The sequence below is a fragment of the Antechinus flavipes genome, chromosome 6, assembly GCF_016432865.1.
Source record: "Antechinus flavipes isolate AdamAnt ecotype Samford, QLD, Australia chromosome 6, AdamAnt_v2, whole genome shotgun sequence".
Lineage (NCBI taxonomy): Eukaryota > Metazoa > Chordata > Mammalia > Dasyuromorphia > Dasyuridae > Antechinus > Antechinus flavipes.
The window spans coordinates 201,045,833-201,066,474 of record NC_067403.1 but is presented as its reverse complement, the minus strand read 5'-3'; the positions used below and the strand labels follow the sequence as shown (position 1 = coordinate 201,066,474).

Below are 20,642 nucleotides of genomic sequence, written 5' to 3'. Positions count from 1 at the left end.
GCATGGGCTGTGGACCAAAAAGATTCCTAGAGTCCAATGTGAAGGGCATCTGTTGAACGTTTTCCCACATCTCATACAGACCATCTGTTTATTTGGCAAGAAATAATCTTTAGAAAGCTATGCTGAATTGATGATGCATATCTGTGACAAATAGTGGGTTGGGTTGGGTTTTCAATTGGAGGGGTGAGAAAGGGAGAGAGAGAGAGGGGAAAAAACTCTAATCAATTAGAAAAAAATTTAACTTTTAAGCCCTGCTGATTGAGCTGCTTAGTTGGGCTTTGATGTCTGCTTTGTCCATGCTTTGTCTCAGAGGAAGGAAGAAAGGAAGGAAGCAGGGGAGAGCTAAAGATTTGTTTGGAAACCCTGTAAGGGGAGGTCCTTCGGAAGTGCTAGGGAATCCTGTTCTTGTCAAGTACTAACCCATTGATTAAAAACAACGCAACAAATGTTGTGATTCAAGTCCTCTCAGGTCAGTCAGTCAGCATAAATTATCTATTTAAGGTCCAAGCATTGTGCTAAGCACTTAGGATACAAAAAAAAGGATAAAAAGTAGTCCTTGACCTCACAGAGCTCACAATCCCAATTTGTTTCAGTCTACTTGCTTTTTACCTTAGTACATGTTGATTAGAACAAAACTGAGTTTTAAATAATCTAAGCTTGTACTGACCTTTTGTAAAATCAGAAGAGAAAAAAATTTTCTGGGCTCTATAAATTTATATTTCTTTCTCTTCACAAGCTCATTTTCATATTTTTACTTCTTTGCCTTAATAGTTAGTAAATTCTTTTGAAAATGTACTTGTGTTTTGGGATTAGTTAAGAGGAGGGAGTGTCCATAGAAATGAAACAAAAGCAGTTGGTCACAAAGATGAGAGCATAAAAGGGAGGAGGGGAGGCCTTTAGGTCTGATCATGATTAAGGTTATAGACTAATTTAAAAAAAAAAATAGTAGGCTCCAGATGGACTCTGGGATTTAGACCATCCTTCCTTGCTTTCTTCCTTTCCAGAGTGGCAGAACATAGCCTTGCACAGTTCCATGTTATGGCTTTTCAGCTCTGCTCCCTACCTGATCACAGAGAACAGTCACTTTTGTTCAAACAGTTCTCATTATAAGCAGAACCATTGATAGAAGTCATTAAACAGCAGTTGCAGGAGGGGTAGCAGGGAATCACTCTGTGTCTGAATTTGTGTTATTTCATAGGTGGATGGTGTATAGGCAAACCATGGACACCCCTGAATGTTTCAATGCAGCCCACTTCCAAAAATACCTGAGCAGTGCCCTGGAGGCCCAGCAGAACCGCAGTGCCAGACAATCGGCATATACTCGGAAAAAGACGAGATTGTTGGTGGTGTTACAAGCGTAAGTTCCTGAGAAGCTGTGTCTAGATAGCAACTCCTGGGGAAAAGATCTGGGAGTGTGTCAGTAGTATGACTGACTTCTGGTCAGCCCTCAAAACTTCGCTATGCTAGGCTGCATAAAGAGAGACTCTAGAAGGTGAAAGGTCTTGTTCTTGCCCTGCTTAGACCAAAGTGAGGCCATTCTGGCTACCTTACTTTTGCAAGGCTCTAGTCCAGGATGTTAAAGAGGCCAGAGTCCATGCCATATGAGGATTAGTTAAAAGAACTGGGATCAGAGCAATGATCGTATTTTTCAGCTTATTCATTCTAATGCTTGAACTTTTGCTCAAAGAAATCATAAAAAGAGGGAAAGGAATGATCGGTACATAAATATTCGTGATTGTTCTATTTCTAATTACAAAAAATTAGAAACCAACTATATATACAATTTGGAGGATGGCTGCATAAATTATATATTAGTATAATGAAACATTATTGATGTGATTTAGGAGAGCAATTTTCTAATTCCAAATGATGTGTTTGAAGTTCAGTACCAAATATTGGGATTCAATACTATGAAGAATTCACAATGGTCATTCTCTTTGGCAAAAAATATCATAACCAAAAACCAAAGCTCTCATCTCCAAGGAAAATTCTATAAATATCCAAAAAAATTCTATAAATACCCAGAAATATCCAGAAGTAATTCAGGTACTGAGTAACTATAATTGGGATCACACAAGACCCCGTAACTTCTAACAGTGACAAAACAAAATAAAAACAAAACAAGGTTTCTTTAGGAGAAGACGTACAAAAAAAATAAATGAAGAGGTACAGTAGACACCAGCAATGGTAAATATGAAATAGATTTGGGAGAGCATATAATTAGCCAGGAAGGGGGTTTTAACAATTAACAATGGAAAAAAAACAGTTCCCTAGTGGAACTCTCAATTATACAGGAGAAAGGGAATGTCCTATGGGGTTGGAGTATGCCCTTAGCTGGCAGGCTAAGTCTATAAAGGAGTTTAGCACCCTAAAAGAATTAGTTAGCTATAAGAAAGGGAACTGTAGTGTGCTTTCTAGAGCCCCCAAGTTGGGGTGCCAAAATAGACATGAAGCATGGTGGAGGAATGAAAGAGACATAATGAAGCAGAGTGTCATGGCAGGTTTAACAAAGATGGTATGAGCTACGGATAGATTTATAGGGGAAATTTAACCTCAGGGACTTGATGTAACTTGGATTTCTAATTGGATACAGCAAGGTAGAGCTACCCACTACTACCACAGAGGATGAGATTGTAAGATTGAACTGCTCCCCATCAGTGCTTTTCCCTGTTTGCCTCAGGAAGTAATTTTATCAGAGCTTCAAGCTCTGTCAACACCACCTAGTTAAATCCAGGACCTAATCAATTATGGTATTTAAAAAAAAATGATAAATATAAAGAAGAAATCAAAGAAACAAGGAAAGACCTATACAAGATGATGCAGAATGAAACCAGCAAAAAGGGGAGCCACATGTCCAGATCTATTTGCTAACTATATTCTTTTTTTTTTTCCTAAGTGAAAGAAGGAATGAAAATGGCATCGAAAATTTAGATCAGATCTTGAAGATAACCAAAACAAAAACATTTTCTTTGATTGTGGTTTTTTAATTCACATCTGTTTTTTTAAAGGCTGGGGATTTGACATAAGATGTTGAGTCCTGTTTTATGTCTATATGAGAGTTGAATTGATGGTTAAACCCTTAAACGTGGTGTCAGGAAGATGTGAATTCATTTTGCCCCAGAATTAACTAAGTCTCAGACCCAGGCCAGTCATTTAAACACTCTCAGCTTCAGCTTCCTAGTCTGTAAAATGAGGATAACAGTGACCCCTACTTGATGAGATTGTTTTAAGCATCAAATGAGGTACCTGTTAATACTTTGCAAGCTTTCATGTTCTATATATGTCAGTTTTTATTAACTTTATAATTTTTAAAACCTTTTTTTAAGGTGCAAAAAGACTTAAGATTTTCCTAATAATTACAGACATCTCTCCCAAAAAGGAATTGAATAGTTGCTGTAGGTAGAAACCTCCCCCTCCTTGGAGGTCTACAAGGGAAAGGTGGATAACCACTGGTCAGGAATGGGCAATAGGGATTCTCCTTCAAATATTGGTTAGACTCAGTGTCCCTCATTAAAGTTAGGGGCAGTAATTTTGTTTGCATTCATATCTCATATTGGTTCATTGTTTCCATTAAAACATAGGCTAAAAGGAAAGACTGCCTTTAGTACCCCAACTCTTATTATAAGACTGATGTTTCAGAGATAGAAAAAGGGCATAAGTCTGAGCCCAGTCATCTCAGACAATCACTTCTCTTCCCCAAGGTGCAATTCTGCTGAACTTTTATGAGAATTCTTTGCCTTGACTTTGTCTAAATGTATGCTACTGTGAAGCAAATGAATGGTCTGAGCCATTAAGTGGCTTATTTCCTCCTTGTCCATTTGTTTTTACCACTTATGGAATGAATTGGCATTCCAGCCCAATGAGTAAGGAGTGTTGCTGAGTTGTAGGGCTAGGAAGGAGATCAAGAACTTTAAAATATGCATCCTATGGAGTTTCTAACTTCCTATAGGGGATAGAAGGGGAATTGTTTGTTTTTTGATTCACTCTTAATGTTCCTACCTCCACACAATGGCAAAATAATACCCTTCTTAAGGCCCAAGTGTGACGGTATCAGTCCCATTATCTGTAACATAAGTCAATCTCCTTAGTCTATTTTGAAGTACTCTGCTTCATAGTACTGGAGGTTGCAGCCAAGCTGATCCACAGAGGTTCATTATAGCTTCCTGGATCCTGTTAGTGCTCTCCTGCTAAATTTTCTTGATGCTATATTCCATGTATACCTTGTACCCCGAGTCCCAAGAATATAGGTCCGTTAAAGGCAAGGGTTTTTTCTCACTTTGTGACTACGGTGCCTTGTCCATATTAGGAGTGTAGTAGATGTTTGCTGAATTGAATTGTTGATTTTCCAGTTCACAGCAAGGGGAGCAGTTTCACAACTGGAAGGCAGGAGTTGGCAAGCCTGGCATCTTCCATGTGATCGGAGTGAAGACTGATCTTTCTTTCATACAGAAGTCCTTGCTTCTGTCTTAGCAAGTTAGGACCCTCAGATCGAATTACTGTAGCACCTGAATTGACCTATGTGTCTCACTGGGAATCCACAGCTTGTACCAAATATCGTGTCTCTAGGGCAGTGTTATTACTGGCCAGACCTGTGCCCTTGAGGCTCAACTATGGATCCCCGACAATTTCCTCTACTGTGTGTCTTTGGTCCATTCCCTCTGGTATGAACTGAGGTTTAGAGTTTCACTGCCTACAGATGGCTTTTGTCTTGGGACAGTTTGAGTAATCTTTCAGGGGAAGTCTTGCCTTTCTGAGCACAAAGTAAGGTTTTCTTTTGTTTCCAGAAATTAGCAGGTTCCGTTTGACTTCACCAATATTGGCAGTTGGCATTGAAGGCCCTAAGATTTTGTCATCCACTAAAATTGTTGACTAACTGGTGTTTGTCTTTAAGATTGAATTAATAAAAATCCTTGACCTGATTAAATCATAGATTCAACCAGAAAATACAAAGACAGAGAAAGTAATAGATTTTTGGAGGCAGTTAGATTCTTAGGAAGTATCCTTACTTTGGAGAAAAAAAAAACCCTACTGTTTGATGAAGATGATCTTAAGGCAGAGGCCGATAAAAAAGAATCACAGGTTTTACTACTATAATAAGAGAATCTAAATTCAACTAATATGTATTATGTATCTGTTATGTGCCTGGGATTGTGCTAAAGGCCTTTGGACTAAAGAACTGTAAAAGCATGATCTCAGCCCCGAGGGACAGGCAGTCTAATAAGTGGAATAGAATATTAACACAATCAGTATGCTCTCAGACAACTGAGCAAAGGAGAAACCTGAACAAAGTGCTCCAGGAAAATTTGAGAAAGTGCTTCAGCTGGTGAGAATCAGGGAAGGTTTCTTGGGAAATATGGTACCTGAGTGCTAGAGGAAAAAATGATTCCATCAGAGAAGATGATAGAAGAGTGCATTCTAAATAGAGTATGGTTTAGATGCATAAAATAGATAACCTAAACGTGTGATGGAGTAGGGAATGGTGGAGCTTCCACTGCAAGCACTGGCCTCCTAAGATTGTGAGCTTTTTCCAGACCTCCAAGGCTCAGTACCCTGCCTGCCACAGTGTAAGCACTTCATCAATGTTTATTAATTGGCTGACTGATTTAAGGAGGTCTTCTTCAGGTAACTTTATTTAACGAAATTTCTCTGTGCCATTCTTTATTTGTATCCCCAGTGTCTTGTGCTGGGTCCGGCCCGTGCAAGTGCTTAAAGCTTTCTCACTCTTCTTGCCCATTATGTTAAACCAGCAACTCAAACTGTAGGGCCCAGGATTACTGGGGGTCCTTGGATAAAAGGCTCTCTCGGAAGAGCTTGGCTCCACTGGGCTTGGCTAGGCTGGCTCCGGCTGCTAGCCTGGAAGATTAAAGCTTGTTTTGCACTTTATTTTTTTTTTCCTTTTGAATGAGTAAAGGTTAATGCTATGTTGAAAATGTTTTGAAAATTTAGGGCAGCTTGATGGGGGTCCCGCCCATTCCTCTCTGAGGGAAAAGCTATTGTGTTAAAATGACTGAAAAGCCCTTGGAGGCTGGCTTGAAAGACTTTCATTTGAGCGGCTTATTGTCTAATTCTGCTCTAGGAAATGAGAATCAGTGTCTCACATACCAAACTTTATCTTTTTTCTCCAAAAGTTTTTTTTTTTTTTTTTTTTTTTTAAATATGAGAGGGAATGAAGCCAATCTCCAGTCCTAAGATTTAAAAGCAGTGATTCTTCTGTGTCGGGAGAATCTGCCAGAAAGGTGTGGGCTGTGCGAGGTCAGAGGCTTCCTCCCCACCACAGGATCTGGAGAAAGGGAGTGCATCGGCAGCCCAGTCTTCCCAGAGTAGAATGGCGGCCCTCAGCCCATGACTGACCTGGATTTGGTATCATATGTCAGGATGTGTACTCGTGGCTCCCCACTCAGTTTGTCCACTCTCATTTTGGATAAGGGAGGAATCTTTATACATGTAAACTGAGATCTTTGCGGGGAGAAATGAGGTAATCTTTGGAGTGATACCATCCCAGACAAGCTCTTCCCAAGTTAAGTGGCTTCATTCAATTGGAGATCTTGGTCAAATCACTCTACATTGAAACTGAGACCTTTGCGGGGTAGCCCAGTCCCCCTCATGGGGTTCCCAGACTCTGAGAAAAGCTTTCAATTCAATTGGAGATCTATGTCTGATGGTCCTTTATTGATTAACCCAGACAGCTCCCAGCTCCAGTACAACCCATATAATGAGGGGTCTGTTAAACACACTTTTTCCAAATTCCTAATTAGGAATTTGCTGGCTAAGAAAGTTTCTCCTTAGTGAACAATAAACTTCCCTTTTCTGATATTCATACTTTTTGGGTTTGTGAATTTGGGACCAGAGGGGATTCCCCACCTCAATTTTCACATTTCTTCACTGCCACTACCAGCTCATCAATACTACTCTTTAAGCCACTCAGCATTTTTTGAAGAATGGGGAGCGAAAGCTTTACTCCTGAAATCCTGAAGTTAGCTGTACACAACTGTAAGGGAGAAGCACCAACCAGCAGTGGCTTTGTCTCACCTGGGTTTTGGGGAATCCCACTCATCCAGAGACAGCTTCAGGAAGCCCTGGATATGCAGTTGTGGGCAAGTCACCTTGTTGAGCTTCAGAAGGAGACCCCAAAAAGTTGGGGTCCCGAGGTATTAAAGAATTTGCAGGCTTGAACCCGTCTCTATGCTAATTTTGTGACTTAGAGATAGAATTGGGTCTTAGAAGTGGATTTAGGGAATAGTGAATTCTAGGGTTTAGAGGTGAAGTGGCACCCCACTATTGAATTCCATGGCTTAGATTGTCTCAGAAACTTTGTTATTATTGACAAACATATTGTTATCTGACTGCCAGCATTATATGGCACTCCCAAGGCTTAAAGTTATTGCTACATCCTCCCTAGGAGTAATACCACATCAGGTTCCCTTACTCTTCCTACTTTAAGGCAGATTGAGAAGTGCCAGTGGTTAAGTAGAGTTTCTTTATAATTTGTAGGTTTTGTTCTTGGAGTAGAATAATTAATTTTCTAATAGAAAGACAAGGAAGACCTTGAGTTAAGTCTTATAAACTGGATTAAATGTAGCAGAATAAGATAGTGTGCTTCAGACCCAAAAGAAATTCTGTGCTATCCCAAATGGGGACACTGGAACCAGAGGCATAGTATTCTATAGGCTGCACATATAAGTTGAGTGGTCAAATGTCTTATAATCCTTATTCTATGGTGTTTAAAGGGTTTACAAAGCACTTTCCTCATAGCTATGTCTTGTGAAAGGCAGACAAAGAATAATGGGATAATCAGAAAATAACTTTTCTCCTTGTTTGTTACTGGTTAGAATATTGCTCTTGAGCTTAAGATAATGAAGTGTTAAGGTGGGAGAACTTTTTAGTTCTTAATTTCTATATTGCTTTAAGAATTTCAGGATGAAACTGTGGAGATAGTGTAAATATTCCAACCCATTTTACAAGAAAGGAGACTGAGCCCCAGAGAAAGAAAGTTTCTTAAGGCCATAACCTGAAGAGGCTAGTCCCCCACTTAACCCAGATCTTCTGATTGCAAGTCTAACACTTTTTTCACCACTTTGCCTCTTTATGGAGATGATGATGATAACTCAACAGTTTTAAAGTACTTTCCTAAAATAATCCTATTAGATAGGTAGTTCAAGTAATATATTTACTTTATGAGCAAAAAACCAAAGGTGCTTTGTAAATGAGGAATCTTAGATATTAACTATTAACAGTACCAAAAACCATAAGATCAATTCTCTTAAATCATGTTTTCAAATCAGTGTGATTCTGAATTGAAAATATTGATGGGGGTGCAGCTTCTAGGAGAAATGTCCCAATAAATCTGAGATCCCCTGGGTTTAGGTATATTATAGTCCTGCAAACACTGCTGACTATCAGATAAACAATCTGCGGTCAGTGATAACTAGGTTCCTGAGACAACATTGAATAAACCACTCCTCAAACCTATGTGTAAGCCATAAATTTAGCAAATAAATAACATAAAGCTCCTGGTATCTTTAAGTTTTTTCTATAAATGTATCTTCTTGCTCCTGGTTCTTTGTTAAATTCTTTTGGAACTTAGTCTGCTTCATTACAATTATAATAAACTTTGCTTTTTTTTTTTTTTTAATAATTTTAACTTTTTTTTGACAGAACATATGCTTGGGTAATTTTTTACAACATTATCCCTTGCACTCACTTCTGTTCTGACTTTTCCCCTCCCTCCCTCCCTCCATCCCCTCCCCCAGATGGCAAGCAGTTCTATACATGTTAAATATGTCACAGTATATCCTAGATTCAATATATGTTTGCAGAACCAAACAGTTCTCTTGTTGCACGGGAAGAATTGGATTCAGAAGGTAAAAATAACCCGGGAAATAAAACAAAAATGCAAACAGTTTATATTCATTTCTCAGTATTCTTTCTTTGGGTGTAGCTGCTTCTGTCCATCATTTATCAATTGAAACTGAATTAGCTCTCTTTATCAAAGAGATCCACTTCCATCAGAATACATCCTCAAACAGTATTGTTGTTGAGGTATATAATGATCCCCTGGTTCTGCTCATTTCACTTAGCATCAGTTCATGTAAGTTTCTCCAACCCTTTCTGTATTCATCCTGCTGGTCATTCCTTACAGAACAATAATATTCCATAACATTCATATACCACAATTTACCCAACCATTCTCCAATTGATGGGCATCTGTTCATTTTCCAGTTTCTAGCCACTACAAACAGGGCTGCCACAAACATTTTGGCACATACAAGTCCCTTTCCCTTCTTTAGTATCTCTTTGGGATATAAGCCTAGTAGTAACACTGCTAGATCAAAGTTTGATAACTTTGGGGGCATAATTCCAGATTGCTCTCCAGAATGGTTGGATTCGTTCACAACTCCACCAACAATACATCAGTGTCCCAGTTTTTCTGCATCCCCTTCAACATTCGTCATTATTTTTTCCTGTTATCTTAGCCGATATGACAGGTGTTAAACTTTGCCTCGAAATCTTTTGAGACACCTTGCCACACTTGTCTGAAATGCCAACCTTTTGGAGTCTCCTTTGGACCTCAACAATAGTACAAATGTCTTGACATATGAGGACATGGTTGCTTGCATACTATATATATATTTTAATTTGGAATAATATTCACCTCAAAAGTCTTCTACAACAATTTTTATTTTCTTCTTACATAAACCAAAATGGGAGTGTCTTATTTCACTGTATTTTGTTTGTGTTCTATCAAAGGCTTTAGGTAATTTTTTAGCAACATTTATTTGCTTAAAGGGATTGATGGGAGGTGATCTAGATTTTTTATGCTATGTGTGCCAGGGGAGCATTAGCTCTGTCATAAACCAAGCTGCAAAGAAGTATGAACCTTTTTTGAGTGTAGATTTGGCAATGGACTTAAATCAAAGACCAGTCTCACTAAGTGTAGAGATGCTAATTGCTGTAAGTAGTTATGAAATCACTCACTAGGTTGTTGTTTGTGCTGTTGAAGGAAATACTGATACTGAGTTCTGAAGAACTGAAGAAATACTTTGTTTGTAAATTTCTTTGATATTTTGGCAAAATTATGGTTCTATTGATAATTTGATTACATAATACATTGTGAAGCTCAATCGAACATGAACTGGAGGTATCTATTTTCATATTTATGTTTCTTCTTTATTTGTATTGAATTAGTATTGATTGGTATTGAATTAGGCTCTTGAAATTTTTTTTCAACAAAGCCTTCATTTTCTTGTCTCTTGAGACTTCTCATTATTATCCAATTGTCAATAATAGAAATTCTTACAAAACTATTATGGGATAAAAATTCTAGAAATATAAATGGATTATTTTACATGCCTCAAAACAGCCAACACTACTGGGTTACTGATTCTAGACCAATGAGGAGCCAGTTTTTCAAATACTTGCTCAATTTAGATCAATTTCAGATGGATTTCCTTTCTGATAAAGTATACATTTTTCAGCCTACCCAAACTGAGTAAATTTGCTCTATATGCTGCTTTTATCATTACAACTTTTCTCTATGAAGAGTTCCAGAGTTACAGAGATTGAGAATGACACAAATCATCCAAATCATATAATGTTGAATTATATTCTCATGTAGAATTAGAGATAAAAAAGGCTCTAGAAATCATTTCTTCAAACCTCCATATTTTACATATGAAGAAATATAAGCCTAGAGAAATTATTGAATCTTCTCCATCCTTCAAGAACAATATAAGTAATACCTCTTCTGTGAAGCTTCTCTCTAATCTCCCCAGCCAGAATTCTCCTAACACTCTGTTATTACTTTTCATTCACATTCTACATTGTGTTTATTTGGGAGATTAATTTGATGCCTACTCCCTCCATCTTTATTTGCATACTGTTTCTTTATATATATCCCAATTAGGAGAAATAGTAAGTTCTGCCCCTTTCTTCCTCTTTTCTATATGTGACTGTATTTCTTCTTTTGCCATCCTTTCTCATTCTCTTCTTAAAACCTTTAGAACAGATCTAACCCACTCTTAAGACCTCTCTTTTTCTTATTTTCTTATTTCCCCAATGCCCTTTAAAGACATTAAGATTCTTTAAGGAAACTTGTTTCTTCTCCTCCATTAGAAAGTTAGCAATATATCATATACTACATGTCTTTCCAATTGCTCAAACAAATTTACCTTTTTAGTTTCTCTGGACTCTTATCTTTGTATTTCAGAGTTCCCTTATTTTCATCAGAATTGCTTTAAAAAATCTTCTTTTCCAATAAAGGTTCATTTTTTTCTTAAAATCATATTCAACTTTGCAGAGGGATAAATTATTCTTTGTTGAAAGTCTGTCCTTTTATGCCTTTTGAAATTTTTATTTTCCAAGTTCTCCTCTCATTGTTTGGAAAAGTTAATGGGTCTTGTGTTAATTACTTTAGTACTTGAATTACTTTTTTCTGGATTTTTAAAGAAGTTTTCTTTGGAAAGGAAAGCTTTCATTTTGGGGTATGGTATTCTTGGGACTTTTAAGGATTACTTTTAGTATGTAATCTGTGGATTCTTTCTATCTTCATTTTGTCCTCCGATTCCAAAAGAGTTGGGGAGTTTTAATTTATGATATACTGAAAGTGTCCCAGCTTTTTAATCATGCTTTTCAATGATTGTTAAATTATCTCTCTTTGATCTGTTTTCTGAGTCAGTTCTACATAAGGTAATATAACATATCTTACATTATCATCTTTTAAAATTTTTTTGGAATTGTTGATTTTTGTTTGGTCTGTTCTAGTTTTCAGGTATTCCATTTCCTGGAAATTCAGAGTCATCACTTTTACTTCTAAGCTACTTATTCTTCTTCCTGTTCTTTCAAGAGCTTTTATTTAATTTTTTATCTTTTGCTTTTCTTTTAGATATCTGTGTAGATCTTTTGGAACATTTATTTTTTCCATCAGATTCTATTTTGGAGTTCCTTTTTTTGGAAAGATATCCAAATTTGTAATAGTTTTTTAGTTTATTTTTTACATATACTGGTCGGTGTTCCTTTTGACTTAGCTCTCTAGTTTTAGTTCCTGAATTTAAGCCTTTTACTTAGGCACAGAACTAGGCTCTGTTCCCTCTTGTTCTTGAGTAAGTTAGTCAGGCCTACTTAATCTCACCCTGGGTCACCTTGGTTTCTGTGCTGACTTGTTTTTCCTGGGGTTAGGTCCCCTTGGATCTTTGAGATTCAGGAGACTGATTAAGTCCTCTGAAAAAAAATGCTCTAAATCATTACAATTAGAGAAATGCAAATTAAGACAACTCTGAGATACTACTACACACCTGTCAGATTGGCTAGAGTGACAGGGAAAGATAATGCAGAATGTTGGAGAGGATGTGGGAAAACAGGGACACTGATACATTGTTGGTGAAATTGTGAACACATCCAACCATTCTGGAGAGCAATTTGAGACTATGCTCAAAAAGTTATCAACCTGTGCATAGCCTTTGATCCATCAGTGTTTCTACAGGGCTTATACCCCAAAGAGATCTTAAAGGAGGAAAAGGGACCTGTATGTGCCAAAATGTTTGTGGCAGCCCTGTTTGTAGTGGCTAGAAACTGGAAACTGAATGGATGCCCATCAGTCAAAGAATGGCTGAAAAATTAGTGTGTGTGAATATTATGGAACATTATTGTTCCGTAAGAAACAATCAGCAGGATGGTTTCAGAGAGGCCTGGTGAGACTTACATGAACTGATGCTGAATGAAATGAGCAGAACCAGGAAATCATTGTGCATGGCAACAACAAGGTTATCTATGCATATGTTTTGAAAATAAAAAGCTTTAATAATTAAAAAGCGAAAAAGGATTCAGAGGGCTGAACCTTCAGGACTCTTTGTAGATTCTCATGGCAGAATATTAGGAATCTCCAGACTGCTGAGTGTGGATTATTGTGATTAGAGTACTCTGGCACTGTTAGTCACTGCTTCATGCTATTCTTAGAGGCTTCTGAGGTCCTGTTGGAGGACTTTCTGACCCTAGGACTTTCTCTGGGGCCTCTTCATTCTTGCTGCATCTGGGCATGGAGACTTATAGGCTATATGTATATCTGACCTATCTTTGCTCATGCAGTGCATGCTGGTACTGGTTTTCTATGACTCCCAAGCATCTGTTAAACTTTGTATGCAGTTATGATGTAGGAGAACTTGCCACAGTTTCTTAATTGGATTTTTTGATCATTATTTGTTCTAGTGTCAACTTCATGGTTTTGCTCGTGTCAGTATGTGAGAAGTGGGTAGTTTGCCTCCCATTCAGGCAACCATCTTAGCTGGAAGTTCCAATTTACTTATCTGGAAAATAAGAATTATAACCCTTGTATTACTTGCCTTACATGGTTATTGTGAGAAAAGCACTTTATTTCTTAAAGACACTAAACAATTATTTTGATCTATGGCAAGCCACTGTAATTTAACACAAATTTATTAAGTAATTTAATGGACATTTATTAACTATCTATTATGTGCAAAGTGATGTGCTTAGCTCTGAGAGTACAAAAACAAAATGAGAAATAGTCCTTGCCCTCAAGAAGCTCTAATTCTATGTGTGTGTGAGTGATAGGAAATAGAACACATGCATTATAATTTGAGAAGGAGTAGATCAGTGTAGGATAGTAGATACCACTGTCCAAGAGGGTTTTGAAATGCCAGAGGTTAAGGAAGGTTAAGATTCCACAGAACAATTAAGAGATCAATAGAATCCTTGAGCAAACAAGTAGTTGGGAAGCTAGGAAGACACAGGTGGATTCAGCTAATCAGAAAGACTTGTGGTTTTGAGAAAACCACAAACTGCCCATATTAATTGGGGTCAGTGATTTGACTTAACCAGACCAAATCTCTATGCCTACTTAATAGGTTCATTGAATTTTAAACAACACACCCCAAAGGAAGAGTTTTTGGCCATTTTTGAACATGAGGAGGGAGGGGGAACATGTTTATATGTATTTAGGGGGAAACATATACCGTGTTTCCCCGATAATAAGATACTGTCTTATTATTTTTTTGGACAGGAAAAAAAAAAAAAAACCCACCAGAGGGCTTATTTTCAGGGGAGGGATTATTTTAATGAACATTGACAGCAATTTTAATAAACAGGTAAATGTGAACAAAAAAAGTACCTTTATTCAATAATGGTCATGTCATCTTCTTCAACAACATCGTCATAAGTGTCCATACCCTGAATTCCGTCCTGGATGTCTTGCGCCTCTATTTCCTTCAGAAGAAGTGGACCCAATCTGTCATGTCCAGCAATATAGCTCTCTTTAAATGAACATGTCTTGTCCAGGTAACCTGCTCATAGTGCCTTGGCGACACAGCTGTCAGTCATTTTATCCCACGACTTCTTCACCCAAGTCACGACTTCTTGCAGACAGGGCTTCACAAAGTTTCCACGCTGATTTCTTTCCCTTCTATTTTCAATGTAGTCATTGACTTCCATGCGCAAATGGTCCTTGAATGGCTTGTTTATTGCAATATCAAGGATGTGGAGATAGGCAGTCATTCCTGCAGGAATCATTACTTGATCTATTCTTCTCTCTGCAAGGAAGTTCTTCATTTCTTTAGCGCGGTGAGTGCTGGCTGAGTTCTTTTATCCTCCATCATGCCCCCTGAGTTCTTCTTTTATCCTCCATCATGCCCCTTTTATCCTCCATCATGCCCCCTCACTCCCGCTTACACACCGGGTTTTTATGTTGTCCTGCCTCAGCTCTCCTCCACGGCACTGCTCTCAATGGCACCAGCAAGCATATCACTGGGGAAGAACAGGATGACGCGCTCACTGCTGCAGCTCTGATTGGATGCAGCTCGGAGCGCGGCGTGCGTTTCACGGGGGGGGGGGGGGCGGGGAGAGGGGAGACGGTGCATACAGAGGGTACCTTAATGTAGCGTGTAGCGCAGGGGATCACCTTCACTACAGCAGCAATCTCAATAGGGCTTATTTTGGGGGGAGGGCTTATTTTAGAGGAATCTTACACAGTAAGGGGAGGGCTTATTTTCGGGATAGGTCTTATTATTGGGGAAACACAGTAGTAGATATATCAGAGAGATTGTAATCCTGAAGGGAATGGACCAATCCCTGAAGGGAGGGACCGCACCAAACTAACAATAATAAAGCTTCTCTCACTTCTGTGCTTTTTGGAGCAGAACCCGCTTCTGCCCAGATACATTAAGACAATTCCATAAGATTCTTCTTTAATAAATTTTCCTTGATATCTGATTTTCATTGTCAAGAGGAGGATATGCCCTCTCAATGTGGGGGAGTAGAGGAACAGTCCGTGCAAAGGGGGAAAGGGATGCCAAGTTTGGGAATAGAAGCCAGTTTATTTACGACATAGAGTATGTGAAAAAAGAATTCTGTGACGTTAGATTGGAGAGATCCTGGCAAAGGAGGTGAAATTGTAAAGGGCTTTAAAGGGCTTCAAACACCAAGCTGAGTTTACACTTTTAAATGAGGCTCATGCTTTGGGAATATTATTTTGATAGTTGTGAGAAAGATGGATTGGAGAGGAGAGAAACTGAAAGCAGGGGACCAGTAATATAGATTTTTACAGCAGTTCAGGTGGGAGAGATGTGGGCCCGCAGTAGTGTAATGGCTATATGTGTGTGAAGAAGAATGTAAGATATGTGATGAAGGTGTAATTGGCCAGACTTTGGAACTGATAGATGTGCAGGAATTTGGAAGAGGGAAGACTGAAAGATGGCGTGGAGGTTATATCATGGACAGTTGGGAAAAGGGGAGTGCTATCAAATAAAAGAGAAATGGGAAGGAGGGTTGGAAGGGAAGATAGAGTTATGTTTTGGGCATAATAAATTTGAGATGCTTAAAGGGGACAGTGCAGTTCCCTTTGCAACTAGCAATAGGTGATAAAGTACTAGAACCCTAGAGAGGGATTAGGGTTAAGTGTATAGATCTGCAAGTTGTTTATGTATAAAAGGTCATTAAACCTTACAGAAATTGATGCGTTTACCAGAGGAAGGATGCAGAGAGAAAAGAGGAAAAGGGTCAGTATGGAGAATTAGGGTATTATTCACTGTTAAAATATAGATGGAGGTCTGACTATTAAGGTCAAATGCTAAACTCACCATAGATCAGGAAAGCTAAGGGTTGAGAAAAGGCTCTTGGATACTGCAATTAAAGTAGAAATGCAGACTATTGAAGATGCATTCATCAGCAGGAGATGGGACAAGGATACAAATGAAAAGACAAGAAAAGGGATAATGTCCTTAACTGACAATGGAAAAAAAAGAGGAAAGAACATAGTATGAGGTCAAGGAGTTTTGAAGTCTAGATTAGGAAAGAAGACTGTTATGGATAGTCTCTATTTTCTGGATCAAGTAAGAGATGAGGTCTGGCAGGGTGGAGCTTGGATTAAATTTTTTCGTGACTAAATTCTTTAATGAGTCATTTATGTAGCCTTTTTTGATTCTAATTTTGGAATTCATTTGCCTTTAGACAGGGGACTGAAACAAACAACTACTTACAAGTCTATAGTATCTTAAGAACAATCAAAAAACTTTTATTAAATGTTTACTCTATGACTCAAGCTTCTGTTAAACTTTTTATGCTGTTATGATGTAGGAGAACTTGCCAGTTTTTTAATTGGATTTCTTGATTATTATTTGGTCTAGTGTCTACTTCATGGTTTTGCTCATGTCAGTATGAGAAATGGATAGTTTGCCTCTCATTCAGGCAACCATTGTAGCTGTTTTTGTGTTAAGTGTGAGGTGTATTTCTGCTCTCAAGGAGAGTCTAATGGGGGAAAACAAGAGCTATATACAGATATGTGCAGGCAATCTCTATACAGGATAAATTAGAGGTAATCAACAGAGGAAAGGCATTGGCTTTAAGGGGGATTGGCAAAGGCTTCCTGTAAAATCAAAAATCAAAGGCTCAAGGGGAGATGTGGAAAGTGTCTTCAAGTATATGAAAAATTAGGTTTATTCTTCTTAGCTCCCAAGGAGCAATGGATAGAAGTTGTAAAAGGTAGAGATGGGTTTTGAAATTGGGGGAAAATTTGCTAACAATGAGAACTGCTCGAAAGTAAAATAGGCTGCCTTGGGGAGGAGTAGGTTCTCCTCTATTGTAAGTCTTCAAACAAAAAACTGGAGGATCACTTGGTTGGGTGTGCTCTAGAGAGAAATCTCTATTAGAAGAAAAGATAGCTTCTGAGGTCCCTCACTTCAGGTCGATGCTTCCTGGCACTGGGCTAGTTTTCTCATGACTGGGCTAGTTTTTTGTTTTCTTTTTTACTTACTGCCCTCATTTAACTCTCTAATACTGATCCTTTTCATAATTGTGTTGACTGATGGGCACTCCGTGTATCCAAAATGGTCTCTAGGTCTCCTTTTTCTTTCTCATTAGAATCATTTTGTCTTTGGGGCAAGATTTCATTCTGAAAAGTCACCCCAATCACTTAACCTCATTTTGTTTTCAAAGTCTTATGCCATGGGATTTTCTTTGAATTCTTTGAAGTTTGCTTTCCTAAAGAAATAAGGTAAGGAGGAGGACAAAGACAAAAAGACAGATGAACTGGCAGGGTAGAAGGAATGGACTATAGTTATCAAAGGGAAAAAGAGAATCATTTAAGCATCATTTTAAAATGCTCTGAAGAGAATATGAGTCAAAAAATGCGGGTACACAGGACAGTTATGATAGATATATATTGAATTTATTTTATGCTTAAAAGGAAAAGCAAGTTGGATATAATAAAAGATTTATGGTTTTTTATACAATCCTATTTTTCTGTTCTACTTTGTTTTTGGAAGTATTCATCTTTGTCACTATGTTCAGAGTTTAAAAGTTAAGATCTCTAATTCGTGTTGTTTAGCAATTACTCATTCTCTTGAGTACATTGAGGTATCAAGATTTTACCATTAGTCACCCATTTTTCTTCTCTTACAGCTACATGGATATTATTGATGTTGTCCAGGCACTCCAGACTCACCCTGACTCAGATGTGAAGTCTACTTTTGAAATTGGCACAATTACTACATGTGTGGAGCCCTTATGCTGCTACATGAAGCACAGGTAGTCCTCAGCCACCTAGAACGTAAGGAGTTGGGTGGGAGGGTGTTGTTCTTTTTGGAAAGCATCGCCTTTTTAAGCAGACTTGTTTAATTTTGCTTCTTGGAAGTTCATTGTTTTTACTTGCCATGTGGTAGATGTTCAATAAATTCTCATTAATATAGTGATTATTGCCAGACCCTCAAAAGTCCTCTTCAAGGCTACAAGAGGATCCCTGTGGACCTGTGGGCTTAGAATCACAGAATCTTAAAACCAAAAGATCTCTAAAGTCATTTTGTCCAGGAATACTCCATGAAATGTCCCTGATAAGTTTAAATATTTCCAGGGATAGACAATTCCATTCCAGTGTTGGAAGACTCTTATTGTTATTTTAGAGAATACTGAGTCTATATCTTTGTGCTTTTTGCTCTCTGGTCTTAATTTTGTTTTCTGGAACTATACACAGTAAGTCTAATCTGTTTTACAGATAAAAATATTGCAAATAATTCTGATCATATTTCTGTGGCCACTGAAAAGTAATTTTGTACAGTGAGTGGAATATGAAATGTATTTTCTTAGAAAGTTTAGTGCCATTAGTGTCATATATACATCTTACACCTAGAAAAGGGTTTGGAATGCAGATGATCTTGATGTACAAGGCTTTTGGTTGAGGGAGAGAGGACAGGTCATATAAGTGAGGCTTTCTCAGAATCAGGCTTGCCGGATGTTTTCCTCTTCAGAGATCCTGGATGTACTTGGACACATTGGATGGAGCCTTACTGTTTTAGAAATTTTGGCTTTCTGATTTAGTGGGACTGGATCTGGGGTTGGAAAGTCTTAGAGTGGAGATCCCTTTCAATACTAATTCTCTAATTCTAGTAACAGATGCAGTTGAGGACGATGTCAACAGATGTGGAGCCAGGTATTAAGAATTGAAGTGTGTTAGAAGTCTAGAACTTACTGGAACTAAATGCCCCCAGGAATACTTGAGGGAGGGACTAAAGCAGATTGTTAACCTTGATTCCATCTGATGCTCAGGACAGTTACAGAATCAGTAAACCTCACACTTGAGAAATTTAAAAAAAAAAAAAAAACACAAAAAACCTGTTAAATTGTGGAGAATATAGATTCCACTCTTACCATCTGGGCTAGAAGTCCTAAATTTCATGTCTCTGTGCTGTTTTTTCTGCTCTTTCGCCTGTTGAAAATCTTGCTTTCTTCCTTAAATCTAGATATTTTGTTGTTCTTGTCTTTTTTCCTGTCTTATTTTATTTTGATGAACATTGATGTTATAACTCTGTCCTCTTCCTACACAAATATACATTCTCTCTCTTTGTGTATGTCTCTCCTCTCTCTCTCTCTCTCCTCTCTTTTTCTTTGCCTCTCTCCTCCCTTGGCGCGCTCGCTCTCTCTCTCTCTCTCTCTCTCTCTTCTCTCTCTTCTCTCTCTCCTCTCTCTGTCTCTCTGTCTCATTCTTTCTGCCCTGTTTCTTTTTCCTCTTTATTATATCCAAGTTAAGGCACAAATTAAGTGCTCATTTCTAGTAAATACTATATTTTCCCAAGGCTCTCTAGAAGTAGAAAAGGAATTTTGTCATACCTTGGTCCTAAAATTAATATTCCTAAAATACTGCATTGACTCATGCTTAGGAACCTCCATTGTTTTTCATTGTCTACCCAGGATTAAATCTGACCAAACCCTCTTGTCTTGACAAAGGGCTCTCCAATTGGAACATGCCTGCCTCCACACTTTTGTTCATATTATCCCCCCTCTCGGAAATGCCCTGCCCTCTTCTCTGCCGCCCCAAATTCTAACTATCCATCAAGGCCTAGCCTAAACCCTCCACCAAGCCTTTCCTGACCACCCAGCCCTCATTTATGTGTACCCAAAAGTTCATTTGAGTATTGTGTTTGACTAAGACACACTTCCTGTGATTTTTTCTGTATACCAAAGGAAAAATTGAATTGCATTGTGGGCTTCGTAGGTAGTAGGTTGTAGTAAAATTGCCAACTTTGATCTCAAGGAGTTTCCTGATCCCTTAGACGGTTATTCTAACATCAATTCAATATTTGTCCAGTTCCTTCTGTGTTTAGTGCCCTCTGCTAGAGATGAAAAAAGTCACAAAATATTAGAGTTGTGAAGGACATCAGAGTCCAAGCTCTTCCTACCAAGTGATCCCTTCCACACTATCCCCAACAGCTACTTATATGGCCCCTGCGTGGGATGGCCTCTCCTCCGGGGATGGAGATCTTACTACAAGGTGATCCAGGTGATAGAAAGGTATTCTTTATTGAGCCAAAATCTGCCTCTGTGTAATGTTTATCTCTCTGTAATGTCCCCTGGGGCCAAACAGATCAAGGTCTGGTCTTGTCCGGAGGGTTTCTGGCTTCTCAAGACCTGACACCTTTCTAAAAGGGAGCTCCCTGCTTGCTTCAGGCGGCTTCTGAGTCAGGCACACGGGCAGCACAGCCACCTTCCTGGCATCGAGCAGCGGGCTTCTGCCGCGAGACCTGAGAGCATCCGTGGGGCCTCTCTGTCCTTGCAAATGCAGCCTGCGGCTCCTGTACACACACAGAGTGTGTTATCTATGGGTCGTGTGAAATGAGGTCTTACACATGGGATCAGTATTGTTCATG

At 38.5% G+C, this 20,642-nt stretch overlaps 1 protein-coding gene across 4 annotated transcripts in view; it reads left to right on the top strand.

Annotated features, from left to right (window-relative positions):
* Positions 1-20,642, top strand: part of DNAAF9 (dynein axonemal assembly factor 9) — a 162,192-nt gene that overhangs the window by 115,810 nt on the left and 25,740 nt on the right. For all 4 annotated transcript variants that reach the window (XM_051965843.1, XM_051965841.1, XM_051965840.1 and 1 more), the window contains 2 exons: positions 1,199-1,357; positions 17,905-18,030. In XM_051965843.1, coding sequence (XP_051821803.1) covers positions 1,199-1,357; positions 17,905-18,030 — 285 coding nt within the window. The remainder of the gene's footprint in view (positions 1-1,198; positions 1,358-17,904; positions 18,031-20,642) is intronic.